The 23,617-nt window shown below is 42.1% G+C and overlaps 1 protein-coding gene across 4 annotated transcripts in view; it reads left to right on the top strand.

The window, feature by feature from the left end:
• Window positions 1–3,984: 3,984 nt before the first annotated feature.
• The window catches only part of LOC143281205 (MAPK/MAK/MRK overlapping kinase-like), a 66,534-nt gene continuing 46,901 nt past the window's right edge, over window positions 3,985–23,617 (top strand). For all 4 annotated transcript variants that reach the window (XM_076586275.1, XM_076586278.1, XM_076586277.1 and 1 more), the window contains exons 1-2: window positions 3,985–4,372; window positions 5,081–5,195. In XM_076586275.1, coding sequence (XP_076442390.1) covers window positions 4,354–4,372; window positions 5,081–5,195 — 134 coding nt within the window. In that variant the 5' untranslated portion in view covers window positions 3,985–4,353. The remainder of the gene's footprint in view (window positions 4,373–5,080; window positions 5,196–23,617) is intronic.

Here is a 23,617-nt window from a genome sequence, read left to right as displayed (position 1 = left end):
TGGTAGGTAGACTGAGTTGATGGAGATGAGACCATGGTGGAACATGTAGAACATCTCCAGGCCAGATTTTTTTCGTCTGACTTGTAGGGGGTACCAGTTAAGGGAGCTAAGGATGAAGTTGACACAAGACGTCTGTCAGTGTTGGTTTGTGACCCATCTTGCTGCTCAGCACTGGACCTTTTTGATGGCCTGGATGTCACTGGCTGTATAGGGATCCTGAACAGACACAGCATACTCAAGGATAGGTCGAACAAGGGTTTTGTAAGCAGTTTCCTTTGTCTTCTTGTTACCTACCTTCAAGTTGCGCCTGAAAAAGCCTAAGGTCTTATTGGCTGTGTTGGTTGTAGAATTGATGTGGGATCCCCAGAGTAGTTATCTTGTATGTTCACACCAAGATATTTTGTGTTGTTGACGTTTTCCAGCGGATGGCAATGGACTTTGTAGTTTGGTACGATCTTTTTCCTCTTTCTATTGACACTCAAGGTGGAGCACTTTTGTGGGAAGAATTGCATGGCCCACTGTTTCTCCCAGAGGGAAAGGGAAACTAGATATTCTTGGAGTGTGTGCTGGTCAGCTTCCTTATTGCTTATTTTGTTGCACATGGTGTCATCTGCAAATAACCTGGCCTTAGACTTGATGGACTTTGGGAGGTCATTGATGTAGAGAAGGAAGAGCCCTGGGGAACACCTGAGTTGACTGAAATATATTCTGATGTGGCTCCCTCCACCACAACTGCTTGATGCCTGTCCTCAAGAAAATTTTTGATCCAGGTGTTGAGCTGACCTCTAATTCCATAGCACTATCATTTATGTACAAGCAGGGCGTGGCTGACCTTGTCAAAGGCCTTAAATTGCAGTCTCAGACATGTTATTTCTGCTCTGCTCTTTCGCTGTGGCCACTGTCGCTGTCTGTTGCCTTCTTGGGCATTCCCGTCTATTTCTTGACTGAGCGCTGAATCGTAATTTTCGCTTCAGTATCTGACGGCTGGCCCAGTATCTTGTTTGTCTGTCGAGAGTTGCTTCACTGTTTTTATCCATACTTTCAATTGTTTTCCTGTTGGTTTCTGACTCTTTTCACTGATTCTGAATGATTTTATTCTATTCTTTACTGTCGATTCCTCAACCCTTCCTCGAGATGTGGCGAGGTTGTGTGATAATTTCTGACCCAACTTTCTGAGTTGAGGTACTGTGTCTGATTCCTGTCTCACCTCTGTCAGATCAAGTTTGCTTGGCAATGGAGAGAGACATGCCCCCAGCTGTCACCTCCAAGAACGGAGTTACAGAGGAGATCAGCTCCATATGTGCCGGCGTTCTTCACGAGAGCAGATAGACACTTCCTCCACGTCCATGGCGACCCGGAAGAGTAACTTCACTTTCACTGAGACTACCAGGACAAGTTTGCTCAACTGGCAGATAACATAGGACAGATTCCCAAGAGATGGGTCCGATTTCGCATTAGGAATGATAAGAAGGCACTTTGCAATGGAATATTTACCACTCGTTAATTTGGTATTAAGGTAATAATGAGCACCCACGATAGAAGCTGCTTCGCGTGCACTTCTGTAAACATGGTTGACCACGACCCGGCTGGATCCAGTTCTTGTTTCAGACTGGACGCTGACGCTTTCCGCTCTAATTTCCGACAGTTCGTTTATTTAAGACGTTCAGACTGCCTGTCGAGAGTTGTTTCAATGTTTCTGTCGTGCTTAATTTATTTCAATGACGGTTTCTGTCTCATCTTTTGTTCAGTTGCTTCACTGCTTCTAACGTAGTTTTTTGTTGTTGTTTTTTCATTATCGCTTTGTGGTCCATTTTTTCAGGGTTTTTTTTTTTTTATTTAAATTTTTTTTTATTTTAATGATTCTGAATTTCTTCAGTGTTTACTGCCGACTGTTCAGGGATAAAAAAGACCGTATCAAGAACGACAAGAAAAAGTGACACTGGGAAGTAAGTGATATCATTATATAACTGGGGGGAGACTTAACAGTGAACCACTATTTTTAGATCAGTGGGTTCAAGATCAGTGAACTCTGTTGTCTTTTCATATCTGTTTTGTTCCACCGACACTGTCGATGCGCGCGCGCGCGTGTGTGTATGTGTGTGACGGTGGGCGTGTATGCCGGTCTGTTTTGTGTGTGTGTGTGTGTGTGTGTGTGACCAAGAAAATAGGTCAGTCGTTCAGTTAATGACAAACATTACAGTTACTGTTGTCGCAACCGTATTGAACTGTCCAGATCCTGTGGTTACACACAAGTATCCACGCACGAATCGAATTTCTTTGGTACTTGTTTGGCCTTCGTTGTCCTGTTGTCAACTCTTTTACACATAAATCCGCTTCAAATGGCGAGGTGGGAAAGAGTAGAATGGAAAAGGATATTCGCCACCCTTGGACAACGGGCACGGCAGGAAGAGAAATGTTAAAAATAACAACAGTATGAAAGCAAATAACTTTTATTTGATTCTACTCGTCGAAAATAATGAAACCAACCTCTGAACTGGCTGATTCTGAATCATAAACTGACGTCGCTTACTTCCCCTTATTGTACATGTCAACCTTTTTATAGTGCTGCACATTCTTCGTAAATTTCCAAACTTTAGGCCTACTAACATTAACTTCAGCAACAATGGCAATAAGCAATCTAAGTTAAATCAGACACACAATATACGCATGTCAAATATTGTTAGACAAAAATAAGTAATAAAAAAGAAGGAAAAAAAGAGAAGAACTTGTGAAAGTAAGCATACAATTAAACAAGGAAAAAATCATAACATTATTTGTTTCAGAGGGCATGTTTTGCACCCCTCTCACTTCACTTATTAAAATGCATTTTAAACCAGCATTTTACTTTACTTTGTTTTATTCATTTTAATTCATCTATATATCTATATTCTAGATATTTGTCTATCCCATTTATCCATTATTCACTGAGCCCAAGTTAATCTGTTTTCAGGCTGTATAACAAAATTCATTGTTGATTTCTATCGGAACTTCCATCAAGACAACAATGCTTTCGCCACATTACATCAGTGAGTGTTAATGTTATGATTACAAAAAAATATACAGGACAACACAAACTAATGAAAAATAATTTAACATTCCAGACACGATACACAAACAAACCCCGGTGATTCAGTTCTGTAAGCAGTTGCAGCCAGGACAACGATATTAAACATCTTAATCACAAATCATTTTTTATGAACATCTTCCACCCATAGCCCCACACATGCTTCAGTTTCAGTTTCAGTAGCTCAAGGAGGCGTCACTGCGTTCGGACAAATCCATATACGCTACACCACATCTGCCAAGCAGATGCCTGACCAGCAGCGTAACCCAACGCGTTTAGTCAGGCCTTGAGGAAAAAAAAAAAGAAAAAAAAGGAAGAAAAAAAGGGGGTAATAAATAAAAGCATAAATAAATAAATAATAATTATAATATAGAAAAAGGCAGTAGTAATAATAATAATAATTTAAAGAAAAAAAAAGACAAAAAAAAAGACAGCAATGATGATAAATAAGCAAATAAATGTAAAACATGAAGACACACATTCACACATACCCCCACACATGCATAACAGATATGCACCAAACATGCAGTTTCACAGATATGAAAACACAGTCAAATACATATAACACAGTCAAATACATATATACACATGCAGTCACTTTAACTGACTTGTTTATCTCTGTCAGTACCGACAAATATATGATCCATCTGCGTCATATATATTCAGTCATAACACGAAACACACACACACACACACACACACACACACACACACACACACACACACACACACACACACAATTATTATTCTTGAAACGATTGGAAGCATGCATCTTTCCATGTGCCAATAAAATGAGGAGATTGTTGTACGGGTTGACAGGCTTGTGTACAGGTCGCTATGCCGACAGTGCGCGAAGTAATGTTCGGGAGTTTTCGGAATTGCTCGTGGTCTGACTGAAAACTGTAGGCATGCCAGTTCGCCACAAGACAGTGTGTGAAAACCTACTCACGTCTATCGAAAACTCCAGTGCGAATGCCATGCCGTACCACTATGATCGTGTGATTTCAAATTGATCATAATTTTGCTAGCGAGGTGAGGAAGACTTAAGAATATCCTCGAAAGTTTGGATATCTTCGGTCATCTCGAGGGTTCGACTCGACTCTTCGTCCGATTTCGTCGTCAACTGGAAGTTGTGGTCGCCAATTTGAGCCGTCAGTCATGCCGACTGGAGTCGATCTTGTGCTTGGAGAATAGGCCACAGGTGCCTATCACAGTGCCAGTGTCAGCTGTTGGGTGCCGGAGGGGCACATAGGTCTTCTGGATTGTATGTGTTTCGTTAACCCGTCTGGATGAACCTCCTTCTACAAAGTGAGTATTTGCCTACTTAACAATAACATACATCCACTTGATCGAGATAGATTTCAAATATATAGTATTAGTAATGTACACATACACTGTTGATTATTGTCCCTTGTGTATTATTATATATGTGGTATTGTATCCTCATGTACTACTGTATGTATGCTGTTTCATGGGAGTCACTTAGAGCCCACTGTATGGGTTGTTTTCATGATATAAATAGCCAAGTATTACACACAGGCTAACACACTCACACAAGCACACACACACACACACGCACACACGCATGCACACACATGCTCACACACACGCACACACATGCTCTCTCTCTCTCTCTCTCTCTCTCTCTCTCACACACACACACACACACACACACACACACACACATACACTCACTCACTCACTATAATTACGGTAATAATATTTTGATCACAGTGATGATGATTATAAACATAAAAACAGCAACAATAATGATAAATGGCTTTTTACTGTACTTGTAATTTTTGTCAAGTTTCAGAGCAAAAGTGCATAAAGCTGCAACCTTTCATTTTTCATCTTTTATATTTCAAGACACACACACACACACACACACACACACACACACACAAGTTGTATTGATTTGATGATATGTATTGTTGAACACAACCTGTATTGATCAATTCGATGGACCATGTTGTTGAATAGATCATATAGTGGTGTATTAAATCTATTTTGCAGAATATCGGATACTGGGCAAGAAGGGTGAAGGTACCTTTTCGGAGGTACTGAAAGTCCAGCACATCAAAGATGGCACCTATAGGGCGTGTAAAAAAATGAAACAAAGCTATGACAGGTGAGTCACCTATTTTGGAATATATGTATATAACTCATTTGTTTGTATGCACGTATGTGTGTGTGTTTGTTTTGGACTCTGTAGGTGTGTGGGTATTTTCTCTTTGACGATGATAGTTTGGAATTTTGCTGTGGCTGAAAGGGCAGGACTTTAAAAGACAATAGAAATAAAACTGAAATGAAACCTTAACACACACACACATAACATAACACACCACACATAACCACACACATACACACACAGACACACACATATGCTCACTCGAGCATAGATTCTAGGTCAAAGAGAGATTAAGACAGTGTTATTTGCAGAATTGACTGAACAGATGTTTTTGGAGATTCTTTGTAAATGATTCAAGAAATAATGACAGACTTGTTTTTGATGCTCTCATTCATTCTGCAATCTGTAAGTCATACAAATTATTAAGATAAAGGAAAAGAAATTTCCTGACTGTTTCTAAGATACTGAATCCAATAGACAGATCTTGAGCTAACAAAGACAATCAAATCTAATGCTAATTCTTAACTTACAAGGTCTATATATATTTTTTTTTTCTATCCTTCCCAAAGCTGAAAAAAAGATGGACTTTGATCAGGACACCGAACACCATCTGGCCTTATTTGAAAGGTTGTAAGTGGATTGCTATACGTCATCAGTTTGACAGAAATTGACAGAAATTGTAGAGTTGAGTTTTATGAATGACCTGTTTGCTGACACAGATGAGGTCAAGTTTTTCAAGGCTGTAGTCTTCAGGAGTTTTTGCTGCAGTAGTCTGTATTCAGGGGACTACATAAATTCACCACACAAAATAAACCTGCCCTCCAAAATTCACTGGTGTGCACAAACTTGCTCAGCACAAAATTCAGTGTTTGCCACTGAAATTATCCTTGCCATTCCTGACAAACTCCATGGCTAAGTTAAAACATGGTCCTCAAGGTTGAAGTACCTCTCACTGCAATTTACTATGCCTGGCAGTGGCTCAGCTTTGTCATGATATGTGCGAGCAGAACCACTGACTGAATTAATGCTCTGTCAATGGATATGATTCCCTGATTCAGTGATCATGCTCACAGTGCCAAATGTAACAAACTTGAACTTTTTTCTTATTAATATTGTATATATGGCAATGAAATATGATATCATATCCAGTGGTCCAAATTAGGATCAAACCAAACTGTTGTGATATGTGTGTGACATTTTTCAAAAACATGACAGGCAGACATGCTTCTGATAGGAGCAAGTATGTTGCTTGTGTTTAGTAGTTTACTTTATTCTTTTTCTTTTGGGTCTTTAAACAGTTAAATGCAGGCATATGAGCAGCCGCTTGCCTTATTATTGTTAATGTTGTTAATGATACATTCATTGCATCCTGTTCTGTTAGGTTTTGACATGTTTAACAGATTGTGCTGTGCTGGGCTTGCATTTGAATCAAAAAGAAAACCTTTATGTTTGCTCTACTTTCATTCTTTTCACTTTTGTATGAATGTAGGTCTAAATCCCTGTCATGAGGGGGTGTGTTGGAACACACCATAATTTGTGTGCCCTTCTGTGCCCCAAGCCCCTCAAAATATACAGGACTGTCTCAGTTTTTGTATTGGACCAGTGTTGAAAAAATATTATTTAATTCTGTAAAATAAAGAAAAGTTTAATCACACTAACTCAGTTTACAACAGCATAAACGTATTTGTGTTAGAATAGAACCATTGATTATGCTTTCAATGCAGCATAGCTTAATTAAAGAATAAGTAAACAAGGTCTCGAGTTACCATTCCCAGTATAGAGTCCATTACCAGATGTTTTTTTTGAGAATTTGGTATTGACTTTTCGCAAATGCATAATACTCAGGAAAACAAAACAAATAAGCACAGAAACAACACGAGGTGGCAGGGTTTTTTGTCCCTGAACCTGCTTATCTGTTTGCTCGTTTATACAGACCCTACAGTCTTCTTGACCAGGACAAACACAACTGACCCGTGTTTGGTTTCCAGGTCGTCGGCTCTCCATGTGGAGTGTTATCTCTCAGGTGGTGGCTGCTGTGATTTATGAAGTCGTCTCCCATTACTGACAGGCTCACACACACCTCTGTGTGTTTCTGTCCTTGTACCGTGTTTAAATTATTTAGTCCGCCATTCATGATGATAATGATAATGAAAATTATGATGATAATGATGATACCATTATCATTGTCATCGCCAACACCACATGATCATTTGCATTTTTGAGCACCTCTTCTGGGTCGCTGCAGTTTTTTGTTTGTTTTACAATACATGTGGCATAAAGTAAGGTGCAGGAGCATGAAACTGTCATTAAAGATGTAGTGCCAGTCCATTTGTGTTTTGCAGCGGTGCATATGTGACTGTGTAGGTGTTATGTTACTTTTGCCAACTTATATTTATGATTCAACGTACTATGTCTAAAGGCTGGCCCAGAATACAAATCAGAATATTTTGATTGTTTTGTGTATGTCTATTTTTGTGCTGTATTTCATTGAGAAAGATGGTGTTGGTCAGGTATGGAGATGCTGTTTATGCAACATACCAACTGTTATCTGGTGGGTAAAGGTTGGAGATTTTTCTGATCTCCCAGGTCAACATATGTGCAGACCTGCTTGTGCCTGAACCCCCTTCGTGTGTATAGTAGGCACGCAGAAGATCACCTCTGCACGTTAAAGATCCTGTCATCCATATCAGCGTTCGGTGGTTAATGGAAACAAGAACATACCCAGCATGCACACCCCCGAAAACGGAGTATGTCTGCCAATATGGCGGGGTAAATAAAGAAAACGTTCATACACGTAAAATGTTATATGTTTACCGACTGTGTCAGTATTTGTGCGTGCCTGAATGACACAGGAAACGAATGATGAGCGCTCAATGGCAGCCGTCAGTCGGCTCTACCCAGGAAGGCAGCGTGTTGTGCAAATGACCCCATGTTTGTTAAGCGCTTTTAAAGCTTGCAGGTCTCCGACCGAGGATAGGCGCTTTATAACTACCCATATGTTCATCTATCATCATCATCTGCTGGCGTGCGCTTGTACCAGTGTGTGTGTTTCTGTGTCTGTGTCAGTGCGTGTGTAGCATAAAAATTAATCAAATCACGGCGAGCAAGAGAGCAGGGTTAGTCCGGATCAAGGCAATGGGCAATCGTATACATAAGCTCTACATACAGCAGACGCTTTCACCGTGTGTCCATAATTCCGCATTGAACGACTCTCGTTCCAGACCCCACTCCAGGCTTTAGTGGCATGTCTGTTGCAGACACCCTTGGCGAGAGTTGCGCCTTATCCCCAGAAGTGAAACAGATTCCAAATGGATCAGCCGGCCGTGTGACGCGATTAGTTTAACGGGGATTTAATGAGGTTGATAATGGGTGTGTGCTTGTGTGACTGACCCCGAAACTCGCATCGATCGATAGATAAATCGACCCTTGCAGTTGAGAGAGCTCACGCTTGTGCAAGATTATCACTTTTTTTGTTTGTTTGTTTGTTGTTGTGTTGTGTGTGTGTGTGTGTGTGTGTGTGTGTTTTAATGGCGGGAACATGAAGGTTTATGCGGGGCTTGTTTAAACTGCAGAAAGTGTTCGGTCCGTATCTTAAAAAAAAAAAAAAAAAAAAAAAATCTTCTTTTCCCCCTTCTGTTATCGTTATTTCTTTCCCGCTCTCTTCTGGTATTTCTTTCTCAGTATTGTTGCCCCCCCCCCCACCCCTCCGCACCCCCACCCCCCCTGCCCCCACCCAAAAACTTTAAGTTAAGAAACTGTACCATCTGTTATCATTTTTTTTTTTTTTTTTTTTTTTTTTTTTTTTTAATATTCTTTCTTTTTGGTATTTTCCCACTTTCCTGTCCAGTATTTTGATGGATAATTATAGGAAACAATAATGCTTTTGTTTTTATTTTTTATTTATTTCATTTTATTTCTTTACCAAATTACATCTCAGGCAATGTACCAAACATACGTCTACATGCAGCAGGCTACTTGTAAAAAAAAAAAAAAGAAGCAAAAACAAAAAACAAAAAAAACCAAAACAAAAAAAACCACCAACAAACAAAACAAACTAAGTGGTTGTTATTGCAAAACGTGCAGTCACGGACTCGAAATCCGCTCCCAAACTCAGTCCTGGCAAATGTTCACAACAGAGGATTGCTTCCTAACTGTTACAGTTTATTTTTTCATCCCAGTTTTTTTGTTTTCGGTGTGTGTGTGTGCGTGTGCGTGTGCTGCGTGCGCTATATATAAATGCTGGTCTCGATCTGTCTCTCAAGCAATAAACCACGTCATCCCTGTCAGACAGCAGACAGACAGACAAGACAGTTCTGTTTGACAGAGAATTACGTTCAGATTTATTCATTACAAGTGACAAGTCCAAAGCCCCATTTGAATGAGTTTGTGAACATTGAACAAGTACACCCTAGTTTGCAATAGAAAGAAACTGCAAACTAATATGCAAACAGGAAGTGAACAGACTTGACTATTCCCCGTCTCTCTCAGTGTCTGTGTCAATGTCAATGTCTCTATGTCCATGTCCATGTCTCTGCTCTCTCTCTCTCTCTCTCTCTCTCTCTCAGAGTCAGTGGATAGACATAGATCTGACATTCGAGATAAAGGCACTCAACTTGGCTCCATCCATTCTGGAAAAAAAAAAAAAATCTGTACGCTATGTACATCATGCGTGATACGTTTGTAATCGTGCAGTAATGCACTTGTCGTCAAACACACGCCTTTTCCTTTTCTTGTCATTTTATCCACGAACTCTCATGAAGCTCTTTGTTCCTTAAAAGGGTACGTAATGGGTACTAAAACACTAGGTTGAAAGTAAACGAATAGAAAAGCCAAAGTGCATTTTCCAACAGTAGTCCCATTCGGTTTTGTTTTGTGTGTGTGTGTGTGTGTGTGTGTGTGTGTGTGTGTGTGTGTTAGTGGTGGTGTTGTTTTTTACCACCACCCCTCCCCCTTCTCCGATGAAGCCGACCATAACCCGTTATGTCCCCCCCTCCCCCCACCAAAAGATTTATATGTATATGTTTATGTATATCTATCTATATGTATATGTTTATAGATGTGTGTGTGTGTGTGTGTGTGTGTGTGTGTGTGTGTGTGTGTGTGTGTGTGTGTGTGTGATATTTAACTCGCTCGCTTCTTGGCTAATAACGTTAAGTTCTAATAGCCACCAGGTACTTCTTGAGTGAAATAAACACCATCGTATGTATGAGCTTATATCATATTCTTAGATTGATATAAGTTTACAGTTGGGCCAACAGCAAAGTGAAAGCTGTAAATATTATCAATGATTTCTCCATCGCAATGGGGACATCAGTTACAGCATAGTCTTTTGTGAAGGACTATGACTCAAACTAGGAGGCAAAATTGCTCTGGCTCTTGGTGGGCTACTGCAGCCTTGGGGGCTAGTTGGCTTTTGGGAACCATCCCAACATCGACTGTCCTAAAACCTTCTTGGCCGAGATAGCCCAGATAGTCAGGACAGCAGTTACCTCCTCTGCTGTTCTGATGGTCACAGTCGAGCTCGACTGACCATCATACAAACACCGTCGAGCAGAATACAATTTCTAGTTAGTAAGCACGTAAACTCGGGTAGTTAAAAAAAACAAACTCCAGTGATTTCACCGCCAACAATCACGAATCGTGAACACAGTGAGCAGTTTTAGGGGCTAATCGCATTACGAATATCGGTTTCAGATCCGGCAGAGATTTAGGACTCCGGTAAACGAACGTATGTCAGGATGTGGTGCCCGACTTCGGTTTTCTAGCATGCTTGATTAACTTCCTGTGGGTTGCGAACTATACTTAGAGCTATTTATGTAGGTATCCGTTATGGGATTACGGACTGATAGCTGTCTGCCAGTGTAGGGGGTATGTGCAGTGACAGCCACCCCTGTAACTGTGGTGTTGTAACTGGACTGGGTTATTAGTGTTTCTGGAACAGTTAAGGGTGCTGAAACGAAGTTGTTGATAAACGGTTCATTAATTTTAATTTTCTATGAGATGAGAGTATGAACTTCTTTTTTTTTTCAAGAAAAGTAATATAGTTATTTGATATAACTACATTAATGAGATATTACTGTTCAACAATTGACGTCTTTTATCAGTATTTCAAACCTGTAGTGGAGATGGCCGCATGTTTGCAAAACCTTGAAAAAAAAGAAAAAGAAAAAAAAAAGCGTATCTTTCATACAGCTATGCTTTAGAGTTTGGTTACGATATTAACAAGCAACGACCATTTCATGCTATGACAAGTATTTCGCTCCACACACATTCTCAAACGCACGCACGCGCGCTTGCACACACACACGCACACACGCGCGCGCGCGCGCACGCGCACACTTGCAGCAACACATATCCACCAGTTTGCACTCATGTGTTAATGTGTTAACTTTAAGAACGTTTGAAATAAATTATATCAGTAAAGTATTCAGTGCAGAGGTCTGGTGACATGTAAACATGTTAGCATTTTGGAGCGTCTCTTCACGTGTTTTGATTAGTCTGCCAGACGACTGATCTTTGCAATACCGTCTCTCTCTCACCTCTCTCGCTGTGTGTGTGTGTGTGTGTGTGTGTGTGTGTGTGTCCGTTGACAGACTGTTTTTGGCATTTCGCCATTGAACACGCACGCGCGTGTATGTGTGTATGTATGTATGTGAGTGAGTGAGTGTGTGTGTGTGTGTGTGTGTGTGTGTGTGTGTGCGCGTGCGCGCGAGCTTGTGCGTGCATGCGGCTTGTGATTGCTTGTCGTTTTGACCAGTTTCGGTCGACATTCTTTCTTTGGCACATCGCCATTAAGCTTATGTCATTCTTAGCGTCAAGAAAGGAGTTTCATACTTCAGGCCATGTTATCAAAGATTCTGAATTCAGGGACCTGTACTGTATATGTACGGGGTCTTTTATGTTATTAAGTTCCACAGGGCCGGCGGGTTCATTAGCTGGCCTTGGTGGCAAGTGCTTTTTTTTTGCTTTTTTTTTTTTCGTCGGGATTTATGATTGGTTGTACTGTTGATTATATTTGTGTTCATACGTTGAAAACCTCGTTAAGTCTCAGGTTTCACACCTGCGTTATAAAAGTGCGGTAAATGATGACGCTTAGTGGATCTCACCATCTTTCTCTTTCTCTCTGTTAGATGGGGAGACATGGCATCATTGTCTGAAATACTATCATGTTTTTTAGTCATTGAAATCCACCCTTCCCCCCCCCCTCCCCCCCCGGCTGCGCTGTGTTTCTGTTTATTTCTTAGTCTTGTCTGTCTGTCTGTCTCTTATTCTCTGTCTCAGCCTCTCTCTCCTTGTCTCTCCCCCTCTGTCTGTCTTTTTGACTGCATGTAATGCTGTATTCGCATTGACTCTACTTCGTGTAATGAAGATCTGACTAAGAAGTGCACTGAACCCTCGAGAATTACAACGCGCCGGAGCTTACACCATTTGTTATCATCAGCCTTTCTTGTGCCACCCGTGAACAGCTCTGTTGATCTTTTCTTTGTGAGTTATTTGATATTTCTGGAAGGGAAGATCTGACAAAGTAGAAGTGTAGTGAACGTCTGTCTAGTCCTCGTTCATTTTGAAGCCCAGAGCGAAACTCTGGTTCATTATTATTCTTTGAACTCTCTGTCGCGTGCCATCGGTACTTTGAACGTTGTTGTTATTTCTGTAATTTATCTGATATCAGTGACAAAACCGCTTCGGGGTGTCATTTCTTTATTGGAAGTGACTATCGCTGGCTTAGAGAGCGGCCCGACCGAGAGCGACCGTGGCCATGACTGCAGGACGACGTAAACACCTCGCCACCCCCCACCCCCCTCCACTTCCCTGTCCCCAGAGATTCAGGTGTTTTTCGCACGAGGTATGAACCGTTCAGTTAGCACCGACATGATATTATTGGGCAGCTCATGGCGACGTTGGGTCCAGGGCGAGTTGTCAGTGGCATTCAGTCAGGGCCTCGATCCCTGCTTTACCTGACGTGCCCGGGGAGAGAGAGTGTTGATAATAGATCCCAGCGCCTACAGCTCATTCACACCCCGTCTGTTCTGATTTCTTTTTTTCTTTTTTCTTTTTTTTTTTTTTTTTTAGAGACTGTCAGGTGTTATGATGGTATGGAGGGCTGTGAATGGTGATAGTGTGGTGCCTGTCGGGTGTTATAAATGATAAGGAGGGGTGTGTGAATCGTGTTAGTATGGCGAAAGAGTGCGAGAAAGACCAAGGGAGACAATGGCGCAGAATTGTTGAAAAACAGAACTGAAGGAGAATGGCTAAGCCTTGGGGTGGAAGCTAGCTCCACGACAGCACAAGACAGGCAGCAGTGGGGGTCTCTGGTGGCGGCCGTATGTTCCACAACAGAGCACGAGGATGAGTCCGTGAAATAAAAAGAACCGTGACAAGGATCACACATGCGGTAAATTACAAAGCATGCAAGCGCACATGCACGAAAACACACGCGCGTCTGCACCCATATGGGTACATGCATACACACCCTGCTAGTCATAATGTTTTGTGTGTTTGTTTCATATCAAAAGTGAAAGAGAGTGATAGAGACAGAGATGTGGGGGAGGGGAGGGGAGAGTTGCGCGTGTTTCGTGGAACATTATCACCTGGCCTTGGATTTCTAAGGATCCTCAGTGAGCTAAATCCCACAGATACCAAATGACATGCAATGGTCCTACTTGTTCTGTTGGCCACGTTGTCAGATTCCTAAAACTCACCCGCACTTGTTCAGTTTAACGACATGTTTCCGTCCTGAAGGTCAGTTGTTGAATTCTTGGGGTCTTTGTGTTGATGAGGGTAGCGTTGTTCGAGGGAATGGAGTCCTGGGTGTCTGTCAGGATGGGAGGTCCACCTGGCGTTACATAGGGGAGTCTTGGTCAAGCTCTGGTAGGTAGGACTGAGTTTATCGAACTTCGATTGATTGATATGGATACTTACATAGCGCCTACCCTCGGTCGGAGACCAAGCGCTAAGCGCTTTACAAACACGGGGTCATTTGCACAACAGGCTGTCTACCTGGGTAGAGCCGACTGACGGCTGCCACTGGGCGCTCATCATTCGTTTCATGTGTCATTCAATCAGATTTCAGGCACACACACATACACACTCAGACAGAGATATAACATTTAACATTTCACACGTATAACGGTTTTGTTTATTTACCCCACCATGTGGGCAGCTATATGAACTGTTGGGTAGCGCCCGTGGTGAGAAGTTGTTGAGGGCCTAGGTCTTGGTTTGGTGAAAGGGTGAGACCTGGATGTCTGTCCAGGTGGACGATCCAAGGTCGCCAGTATTTTCTCTCCTCTCCCCTCCTGGGCAGAGCACCCCGAATTTCACACAGAAAAATCTGTTGTGTCAAAAAGATTAATGCAATACAATACACTACAACCTGACGCTCCAAAGGGAAGCCCAGGCTGTCCGAAGAGAGGGTTGTCTCGGCTGTTCCTCTGGGGAGTCAGTAGTTAAGCTCAGCTGGGGACCGCCGTTCATATCAATATACTACATTTTTATCAGGCCCCTTGCCAGAAGTTGGCTCGCCGCGTAGTAATCCACGGGGATTTTACCCAGCGGACATACCTCAACCAAGGCTGGACGCAGCGAAGGATTTGCTTTCCTGCTTTCGTCAGTACCACACACACACACACACACACACACTTTCATACAGTGTGGCAGAACACTTGGGAAAACATAAACTGGATAAACACTGAAAAAACAAGAGTTTTTTTTTTTTAAATCAAGGCAGCTTAGCAGAAGGAACTATTAAATTTGGGTAATCATAAACGCAAAAGTTTGCACACAGTTGACTCCCCCCCCCCCCCCCCCCCCTCCCCCCCCCCCAAAAAAAACACAACAACATTTGGACAAACTGAGAAATTAGCTATAAAAAGTAAATCCCAAGTTCGTTGTTATCTATACACTTCATTTGACATGTGCGTTGGACAACTGCAGAAGAAAATTAATGTGAATTCACAAATTACGTTTGATTTAAGATCGACATCATCTTTTGTTCATGAATAGTTCAAACAGATGAAACTGAAGGAGCCTCTCAAGATTTATTTAAAAAAAACACAATTACACACCAGAGAGATGCTGTCACTGAATTAAGGTTAGATTCCGTGAATGCTTTAAACGCTGCTCTCATTTTCAAGAATAAATAGAACACCACTTTTTGCAGAGTACAGGTTGCTCGTTTGATATGAGATGTAAACACGAAGAAGAACAGTCACAACAAAAGGCTAAACTGAGAAAAAATGCTGAACTGCTTTAAGCTTTTCTAAGCTGCTTCATATTTTTACTTGTGTGTGTGTGTGTGTGTGTGTGTGAGCGCGCCTGCGTGCGTGCGTCCGTGTTTGTGCGTATGTGCGTGCGTGTTCGCATGCTTGGTAATCTGCGTAGACGCTATGCTGTCACTACAGCTGTAGCAATGATTAAAACATCCCAGACGGCTGTTCCTTTCATCAGTAATTACTGGGTACCAATGATAGCCTCATGAAAAATAGAGTAAACCGTGACGTCCGTGTGTTGGGTCCATGTGTAGCGTCAGAGGAAGTGCGTTCCTATCAGTCATCGTGATTGGATGGCGGAGTTTGATCAGTTCAGTTCTCACTACAGCGCCAGGGCTGACGTCACTGTCCTAAGTCCTGCAGGTGCGTGTTTTGTCTTCATTAATCGATACAGAGCCGTTGCAATCAGGCGTTTGTTATTGAACTGCTGGAAACTGTTAACGGGGTGTATAAGGATAGGGAGGAAGAGGGAACTCTGGAGCCATGGGATTCCACCGACAAGACAATGCAGGACAAGACAAAGCGATACGTCTCACTGTCACTGGTCTGGTTTGGTCCTGGGGGCGCTGCGGTGCGGAACGCATCACCAACATTCTCCGTTTCCGGCGGTCGTGGGATAGATAGGGCCTGAGTTACGGCAAATCTCCTCACAGTCCACTCAGTGATGTTGTCTGCCCACTTCTTTCGCGTGTCTGCCTCGTCTCCTTTTTCCCCTTCACTGTTCCCTGAAGCATGGTCATTCTTCAGTGGAGAGCCCGTCGGATCTTGTCAAGTGACCATACCATCTCTTTTTCCGTTTTGTTGTTGTTGTTTTGTTTTTTGTATACTGCGATCAGGTCTTCATAACGACCAACGTGTAGTCTGATGGCGATATGATTTCTTATCACTACGGTTAGATTCAAGATCATGCATGACAAGATGAGTCTTTTTAAGACTCCGACGCGACTTAAGACAAAATAACTGTTAAGAATTTGTGTACTTCTTCTTCTTCATCGTCTGTGGGCTGCAACTCCCATGTTCACTCGTATGTACACGAGTGGGCTTTTACGTGTATTCCTGTTTTTACCCCGCCATGTAGGTAGCCATACTCCGTTTTCGGGGGTGGTTCTATGTACAATACAATGTTTCGATGTTATTGAAAAGACAAAACAAGTTCATTACAAGGTTTTTAGACAGGACAGTTATTACAAGGTCCTAGACAGACCAGCTTCATTATAAAGTTGATATTATACAGACAGTACAAAACGATGTATCTTTATCATAAGTTTCGTAAACAAGCCGACTTAGGAAATTCTAAACAAAAATGGTGACAAAAAAGCCACCACCACCACCACCCACAACAACAACAACAACAAAACTGATAGGATTGGACCATGCTCACCACGACATATTGTTCATGACACTCTGGCAAGGAACTGTGGACATTTTAAACAGTATTGTATATGGAACCATGATGTCACGATACAACACAGTTTTCGTCGAACAGGACAACAAGAAGACCTTATATAAAGTACTGTCCTGATACATGTGCACACGAAGTATGTGACGGATATCATTATAGCTAGAAGTTTAAGCGTGATCATACATGAATTTCTACAATTACTAAGCTGAGATGTAAAACTGAGATGTAATTATAGTGAAACAATATAAAGAATAAACGTGTGGTGGAGGGAGAAGTCAATAGAGAGAGAAAGAGAAAAAGAAGTCACAAGGCCAGGGCACAAGTACAGCAAGACAGTCCGACTGACAAAGCGGTCTGTTGTTGAATCATCAACAACAACAACAAAACAAGAGAGGCAAGGCCTTCAAGACTCACTTGTGATAAATTAAGTCCCCTAGCATTAATTACAGAGTAATTTCCCTTTTTAACTACCTGCACCAAAACGTTTGCAAAATAAATAAAAATTCCATGCTTGGGCAAAACAAGTTCCTGTTTGAACAAAAAAATGATAATAATGGCTCCTCTTGTTGTTGTGTCAGAATAAGAGGTCAAAGTGCCAAGTTTAGAGAATACAAAAAATATAAATATAACAGTAAATGCAGTTTGCATAAGGCTTTTTTTTTGGTGCCCATCCCAGAGGTGCAATATTGTTTTAAACAAGATGACTGGAAAGAACTGAATTTTTCCTATTTTTATGCCTACTTTGGTGTCAGTTGACAAAGTATTTGCAGAGAAAATGTCAATGTTAAAGTTTCCCACGGACACACAGACACACACACACACACACACACACACAGACAACCGAACACCGGGTTACACAAGTGAGTCAAACAGTGGACAGTGGCAGAGGGAAAAGGCAAGCAGGGGGAGCGTGTTGGACTGAAGAATGAATGAACCAAGAGATACCACAGCATCGATAGGAAAAACAGGAGGCCTGTCTGGACGCTGGAGCTGCCAGCTGTGTACAGCATCCCTCGTGTTTCCCAGCAACATCCATGGCGGACAAGGGATTGAGATGCGATGAGATGAAACAAGATAGTTTTCTTTTCAATCTTTGATACCCACCTACCCACTCACACGCAAGCATGTACGCACATACACGCACGGATTGCACGCATGCACACACACACACGCACGCACACACACACGCGCACGCACGCACGCACACACACACACACACACACACACACACACACACACACACACACACACACACACACACAAAAGGGGGGGGGGAAGAGAGAGACCGAGTAACAGAGCGAATCGATAGCAGACAAATTAAAAAATTGAGACGGAGTTATCCGTTGCAGTCCCATAATACCTGTGTCTATTTATATAAAAACCTGCACCTGCAGTTGACCTCACCTATCTCCCACCTGCCCCTTATCTTGCACACACACACACACACACACACACACACACAACTTGAACAGCGAGGCCTAACATGGTCATACCCCCCAATGAGCGCAGTTCTACTCGGTGGTGGAGGGTGCGTTTGTGTTTGCCTTTATCCGGCTTAAGGCCTATCAAACTACGGTCCAACATATAGGGCCCACTTTGCTCACTTGAGACTTGAGCGTTTCGTGCATTACTGTCACAGATATTGGTGACTGGTGTTTGTTTGAAGTTACTATTTCGGCAGTTACCGAGATTGTGTGTGTGTGTGTGTTTCAGTGTGTGTGTGTGTGTGTGTGTGTGTGTGTGTTGGTTCGTGTAGTGATCGCGTGTATTCTTTGGAAATTTCGTTGTCTTGAGTTGTTCAGTTTGTGAGTCCTTCTTTTCCCGTGTGTCGTTCTGTGCGTCTTTCCCTCTGTCCACCTGTTTGTGTCTGCATGTCTACATGCCTGTCTGTTTGTTTGTGTCTGTTTGTCCAGCATTACCGAAAGGTCGCAGCAACGGCGACTGCAAGTATCGAATCTGAACACGTTTGTTTTTGTTGGTGTTTTGTCTTTGACGAGCATGGCACACAACTGTTCCATTTTCCATCTGACTGTCTGTCTGTCTTCCGGGCACACACGGAAGCACAAGAAACATGCCGTGCGCATGCTCATATGTATGCATGCGCGCAGACATTTTTGTTGATGCACACACGCTTTCAAAGCATAAACCTCTCCCCTCGCTATCTCTCTCTCTTTTTCTCTATCGATAGATAGACAGATATATGTAATAGATATACATATAATACATATATAGTATGATATGTATATATCCATATATCTATGTAATATTGTGCACATACATGATATATATGCTAATACATACTTATCTGGTTCTCCGCTTTATGGAAATATATATATATATATAAAAAGAAATAAGCGGAATAGATTATATCGAATGAAACGTGTAACAAACAAAATCGCTCACTCGATCTTATCAACACACAGTCAGGAATGAATCGATCTATTCTCTGCACTGATAAAGTAACTGATCCCATTGCCCTTTTACGGCCATCAGGGCACTAAATGGATGATATCCACTGTGTACGGCTCGGCAAAGGAAAGCGGGGACCAAGCCCCCCCCCCCCCCCAGCCCCTACCCCTCGCCCCCCCCCACCCCCCTTCCGCTGAGTCCAGCCTTCTCCGACCGAAGTCGTGTATCCATTCACACCTGTGGGAAGCTCGGAAGCTCGGAGTAAAGTGTCTTTCCCAAGGACACAACACCATGTTGAGAAAGACCCTCGATGCCTGTCACTGGTGAACACTGAATTAGAAGTCCAACGCCGGACCACACTGACGCTGTCCAGTTATCTTGTACACGATCAACTAGACCGCTGACCCACCATCTGACCCAACAGCCGACCAATTTCCAAATTGTGACCAGACAAAAATGCACTTCCCATCATTGGTATATTGTATGTATGTATGTATGTATGTATGTATGTATGTATGTATCTTTCCTTCCGTCTATCTGTTTATTCGTTCAGTCATTTGTCTTGGTAGAATACTGTTTTACTAGCCTCTCTCTCTCTCTCTCTCTCTCTCTCTCTCTCTCTCTCTCTCTCTCTTAAAACCGAGTAAACAGTCAATATAATTTTCTCTCCCTTTCTCTCTGTCCAACTATTTCACTCCCCCACCCCACCCCCCATATCCGCTTCTCTCTCTCTACAGGTGGGGTACCGTTTTACTGGACAGTCTCTCTCTCTTTCCCCCTCACCTTCTCCCTCTCCCCTCCTCTCCTGCCGCCCCCCCTCCCCTTTCTCTCTCTCTCTCTCTCTCTCTCTCTCTCTCTCTCTCTCTCTCTCTCTCTCTCTCTCTCTCTCTCTCTCTCTCTCTTTGTGTCCTTCACAAGCACAGCACCATATCCTTGCCTTCTCGACACATGAAAAAGGCGGCTTTGTCCACAACAAAAAACACACAAAGCAAATAATGATGATATCAATAACAAGAACATATTAGCCACCCGACTAGACTGTTTGAGGGCCCATACACCAAACACTGCAGACTTAGAGCAACTAAGTTATTAAAAGAATGCAAATCTATGAGCTATCAACAGAGACTTATATACTTAAAATGTGCATTCATTAAAGGGTAGAAGCCTAAGAGGGGATTTAATAGAAACGTACAAAATGTTAAATTACTATAATGAAGTCAGTGTGAATAGTATTTTTAGAATGTCAGAGTATGAGAGTACAAGAAATTCAATGATGAAAATTTGTAAAGAGCACTGTAATACTAACCAAAGGAAAGATCCATTAGCTAATAGAATTGCACAAATATGGAATGCACTGCCTATCAGAACTAAACTTGCACAAAATACTAATGTGTTAAAAAAAATCTCCTTGACATGAACATCAATTTAAAAGAAAAATTTATTGACTTTGACGAGTGAATTACAGTACATGTAAAAGAAAACATATATGTATCCCACAAATAAAAGGAGACCGATATTGAAGGGGACATAAAAAAAAAGGCCGTGAGGCCTAGGCAGCCAAATGCCAGTCCCTACACTACTACTACTATTACTAGTACTACTACTACTACTACATGTCTGTGGGAAAGGGGTAGATAGATGGAGGGAGTTAGGGGTTGGTTGTCGAGACTGCCTCTGGTTGTGAATGCGTTTTTCATGACAGAGAGTTGTGTGCTTTGGTGGTGGCGGTGGCAGTGGCAGTATTGGTTGTGGTTGTGGTGGTGGTGGTGGTGCGCACTTTGATAGCACTTTTACACGCCGCATTTTAGTATTGATGCAGTATATCGATCAGGTCGATAGTGGTGGTCTGTTACTATACAGCCAGGCTGCCGCGCAGAAAAGTTTGGGTGATATGTGTGTGTGTGTTTGGGGGGTGGGGGGTGGGGGGGGGGGAGGAGTGTGTGCGCTTCCGTCTAAGAAGAGAAGCGAATCTCCGTTTGGTTCGAGTCCCATGTATGGTCCGGGAATTTTATCCCGCCCCCCCCCCCCCACCCCCCACACACTCCCCCATGTTAGACCGTGAGTGGTGGTCTGGGTGCTAGTCATCATTCGGATGAGACCGGTGATAAATCGAGGTTCAGTGTGCTTTGCGCACGTAAAAGAACCCAGGGCAAAAAAAAGGGGTTGTAAAAAAAGGTGTAACTCTCTAAAGAAAATCCACTTTGATAGTGAAACAATACACATTCTGAGAGAAAGAGAGAGAGAGAGAGAGAGAACAACAACCTAAATCATGTGTGGCCCTGCAGTGTAGCGAAACTCTTTCTCTGGGGAGAGCAGACCGAGTTTTTCGCAGAGAAATCTCAGTTTGTGTCAAAAAGTAAGTTTTTCACAGAGAAATCTTTGTGTCAAAAAAAGTGACACTACGCTACGCAACGCAACGCAACGCAACACAACACAACACAACATTACACAACACAAAATCTTCTATAGCGGTATCCGCAGTGGGCTGCCTCGCCATTCATTGTTGCGAGGTCGTCGCATTTAGCAACCCAGCTTTTCATGCATGTAAATCCCGTTCAGCCTGCTTATTTATCTATTTATATTCAATATGTCTGTATTTGTTGTTGCTCAATCAGCATCAAACGGGATCGTGTCGACTCCATTTCACGCATTGCGACACCATTTCACGGCGACATTATCATCATTATGTCCCGCATTGCTCCGGTAACATGACTGATACATATCTGTATACATGTAAGAACCCTTGATATATCTCCAAAGAAAGAAAGAAAAGAGAAGGAAAGTGTTCTGTAATGCTTTTTCTCTCAGGTGCCGACTTAGGTGGGTGTGCTGGGGTGTATGCAAATATTATACCTTCAGCCGCGAAACACTTATATCAACGGCTGCGTGATCAGAAAGCTGACCCTGCCTTTTTCTCTGAGTGGTTCGGTCATTCTGGCCAGGTGGGGGGAGCAGCTAGGGTTTTTTTTTTCTTTTCCTTTGCTGTGTTTGAGCTGAAAAGAGGGGCCATGGGGCGAGAAAGGAGAACGGGGGCTAGAAAGGAAAACGGGAAATTGGAAGTGATTGGTTTTCCTGTGTGCGTTTGTTGGTGTACTATGGCGTTTTTGTGATAGGTTGTACAAAGAGAACTGTTTTGTGTGTCCGTTGGCAAGTTAGTGAGTGATTGTAGAAAAAAAAGGGGGGAGAGGGGGGCGGGGCGGGGGGGAGGCTTATACTTATTTACAGAGCTGTTGGGTTTGTGTGTGTGTGTGAAGTTTGTGGACAAGTTAGTGACATATTGTACTGAGAACGGTGGGCTTTGTAGCCACGTATATTATTTCAGTGATAGGCTTTAATAACACTTTTTGTATATATGGACAATTCAGCGAGTTGTTTCAAAGACTTCGGGTTTTGTATCCACTGTATACAAGTTAGTGATCGACTGTTAAGAGAAAGATTTATCCATTAACAGTTCTTTGGATGCCTTGGGTTGTGTCCCTTCTGGCAACGGACCGTCAGTTTTGGGATGCCTTTGGTCCTTTCGGCATTGGCAGTTTCTGCTGAATCTGTTGGAAATTTGTCCGCATTCTTCATAACAGAACTTGTTCTTTGACGATGTATGCATGCTGGGATTCTGTGATTTTTCTTGTAAAGAATTCAGTTTAAGACATTTGTTCTACCCCCCCAGTTTTTTTGTATGTTTGCTTTTTTTTTTTTGGTTTTTTTTTGTTTTGCTGTGCTGGCGAAAACTGTTTGCTGTTTGTATTCAATGAGTGAAAACTACATTGTCTGATTTCATCAGGTCTCCAAAGACGGCAGTGGACTGCGATATAATCTGCTAAGACTTTGGAAACGCCCCCCCCCCTACTCCCATTCTGTTAAAACCATTATTTATTTAATCATTATATCACAATGATCATGGAGATTGATGACAACATGTTTTCGTTTGCAAAAAAAAGAAAGAAAGAAAAGAAGAAAAAACTGGGTATGAATTGCCTATTCTTGTTATTGGTCTAGTGTCTCTTTACTTGAAGGTGGTTGAAATACGTTTCTCTTGGTAACGAAGTATCTTTTCTGTTATCATTGGGGAAATAATGTAACTTTAACGATTCAGATGGGCTCAATTGTTTTAAGGGAACGGGATCATTGTCATCAATGTTATTAAAAAAATTTTAAAAAAAAGAAGATTTATGGATGATAATGAAAAATAGGTGATATTGATAATGAAAATAGATAATGATAAAAATAGCATTAGTAATAAGGGTTTTCAAGGGTTTTTCATTCACTTGCCTTTGAACCAGCATCCTTTCCATTATCATCTGTTATATATCCACACACACACACACACACACACACACACA

Source organism: Babylonia areolata, chromosome 4, assembly GCF_041734735.1.
Source record: "Babylonia areolata isolate BAREFJ2019XMU chromosome 4, ASM4173473v1, whole genome shotgun sequence".
NCBI classification, from domain to species: Eukaryota; Metazoa; Mollusca; class Gastropoda; order Neogastropoda; family Buccinidae; genus Babylonia; species Babylonia areolata.
Note: the sequence above shows the minus strand (reverse complement) of the source record. Positions and strands in the feature narration are given on the sequence as shown.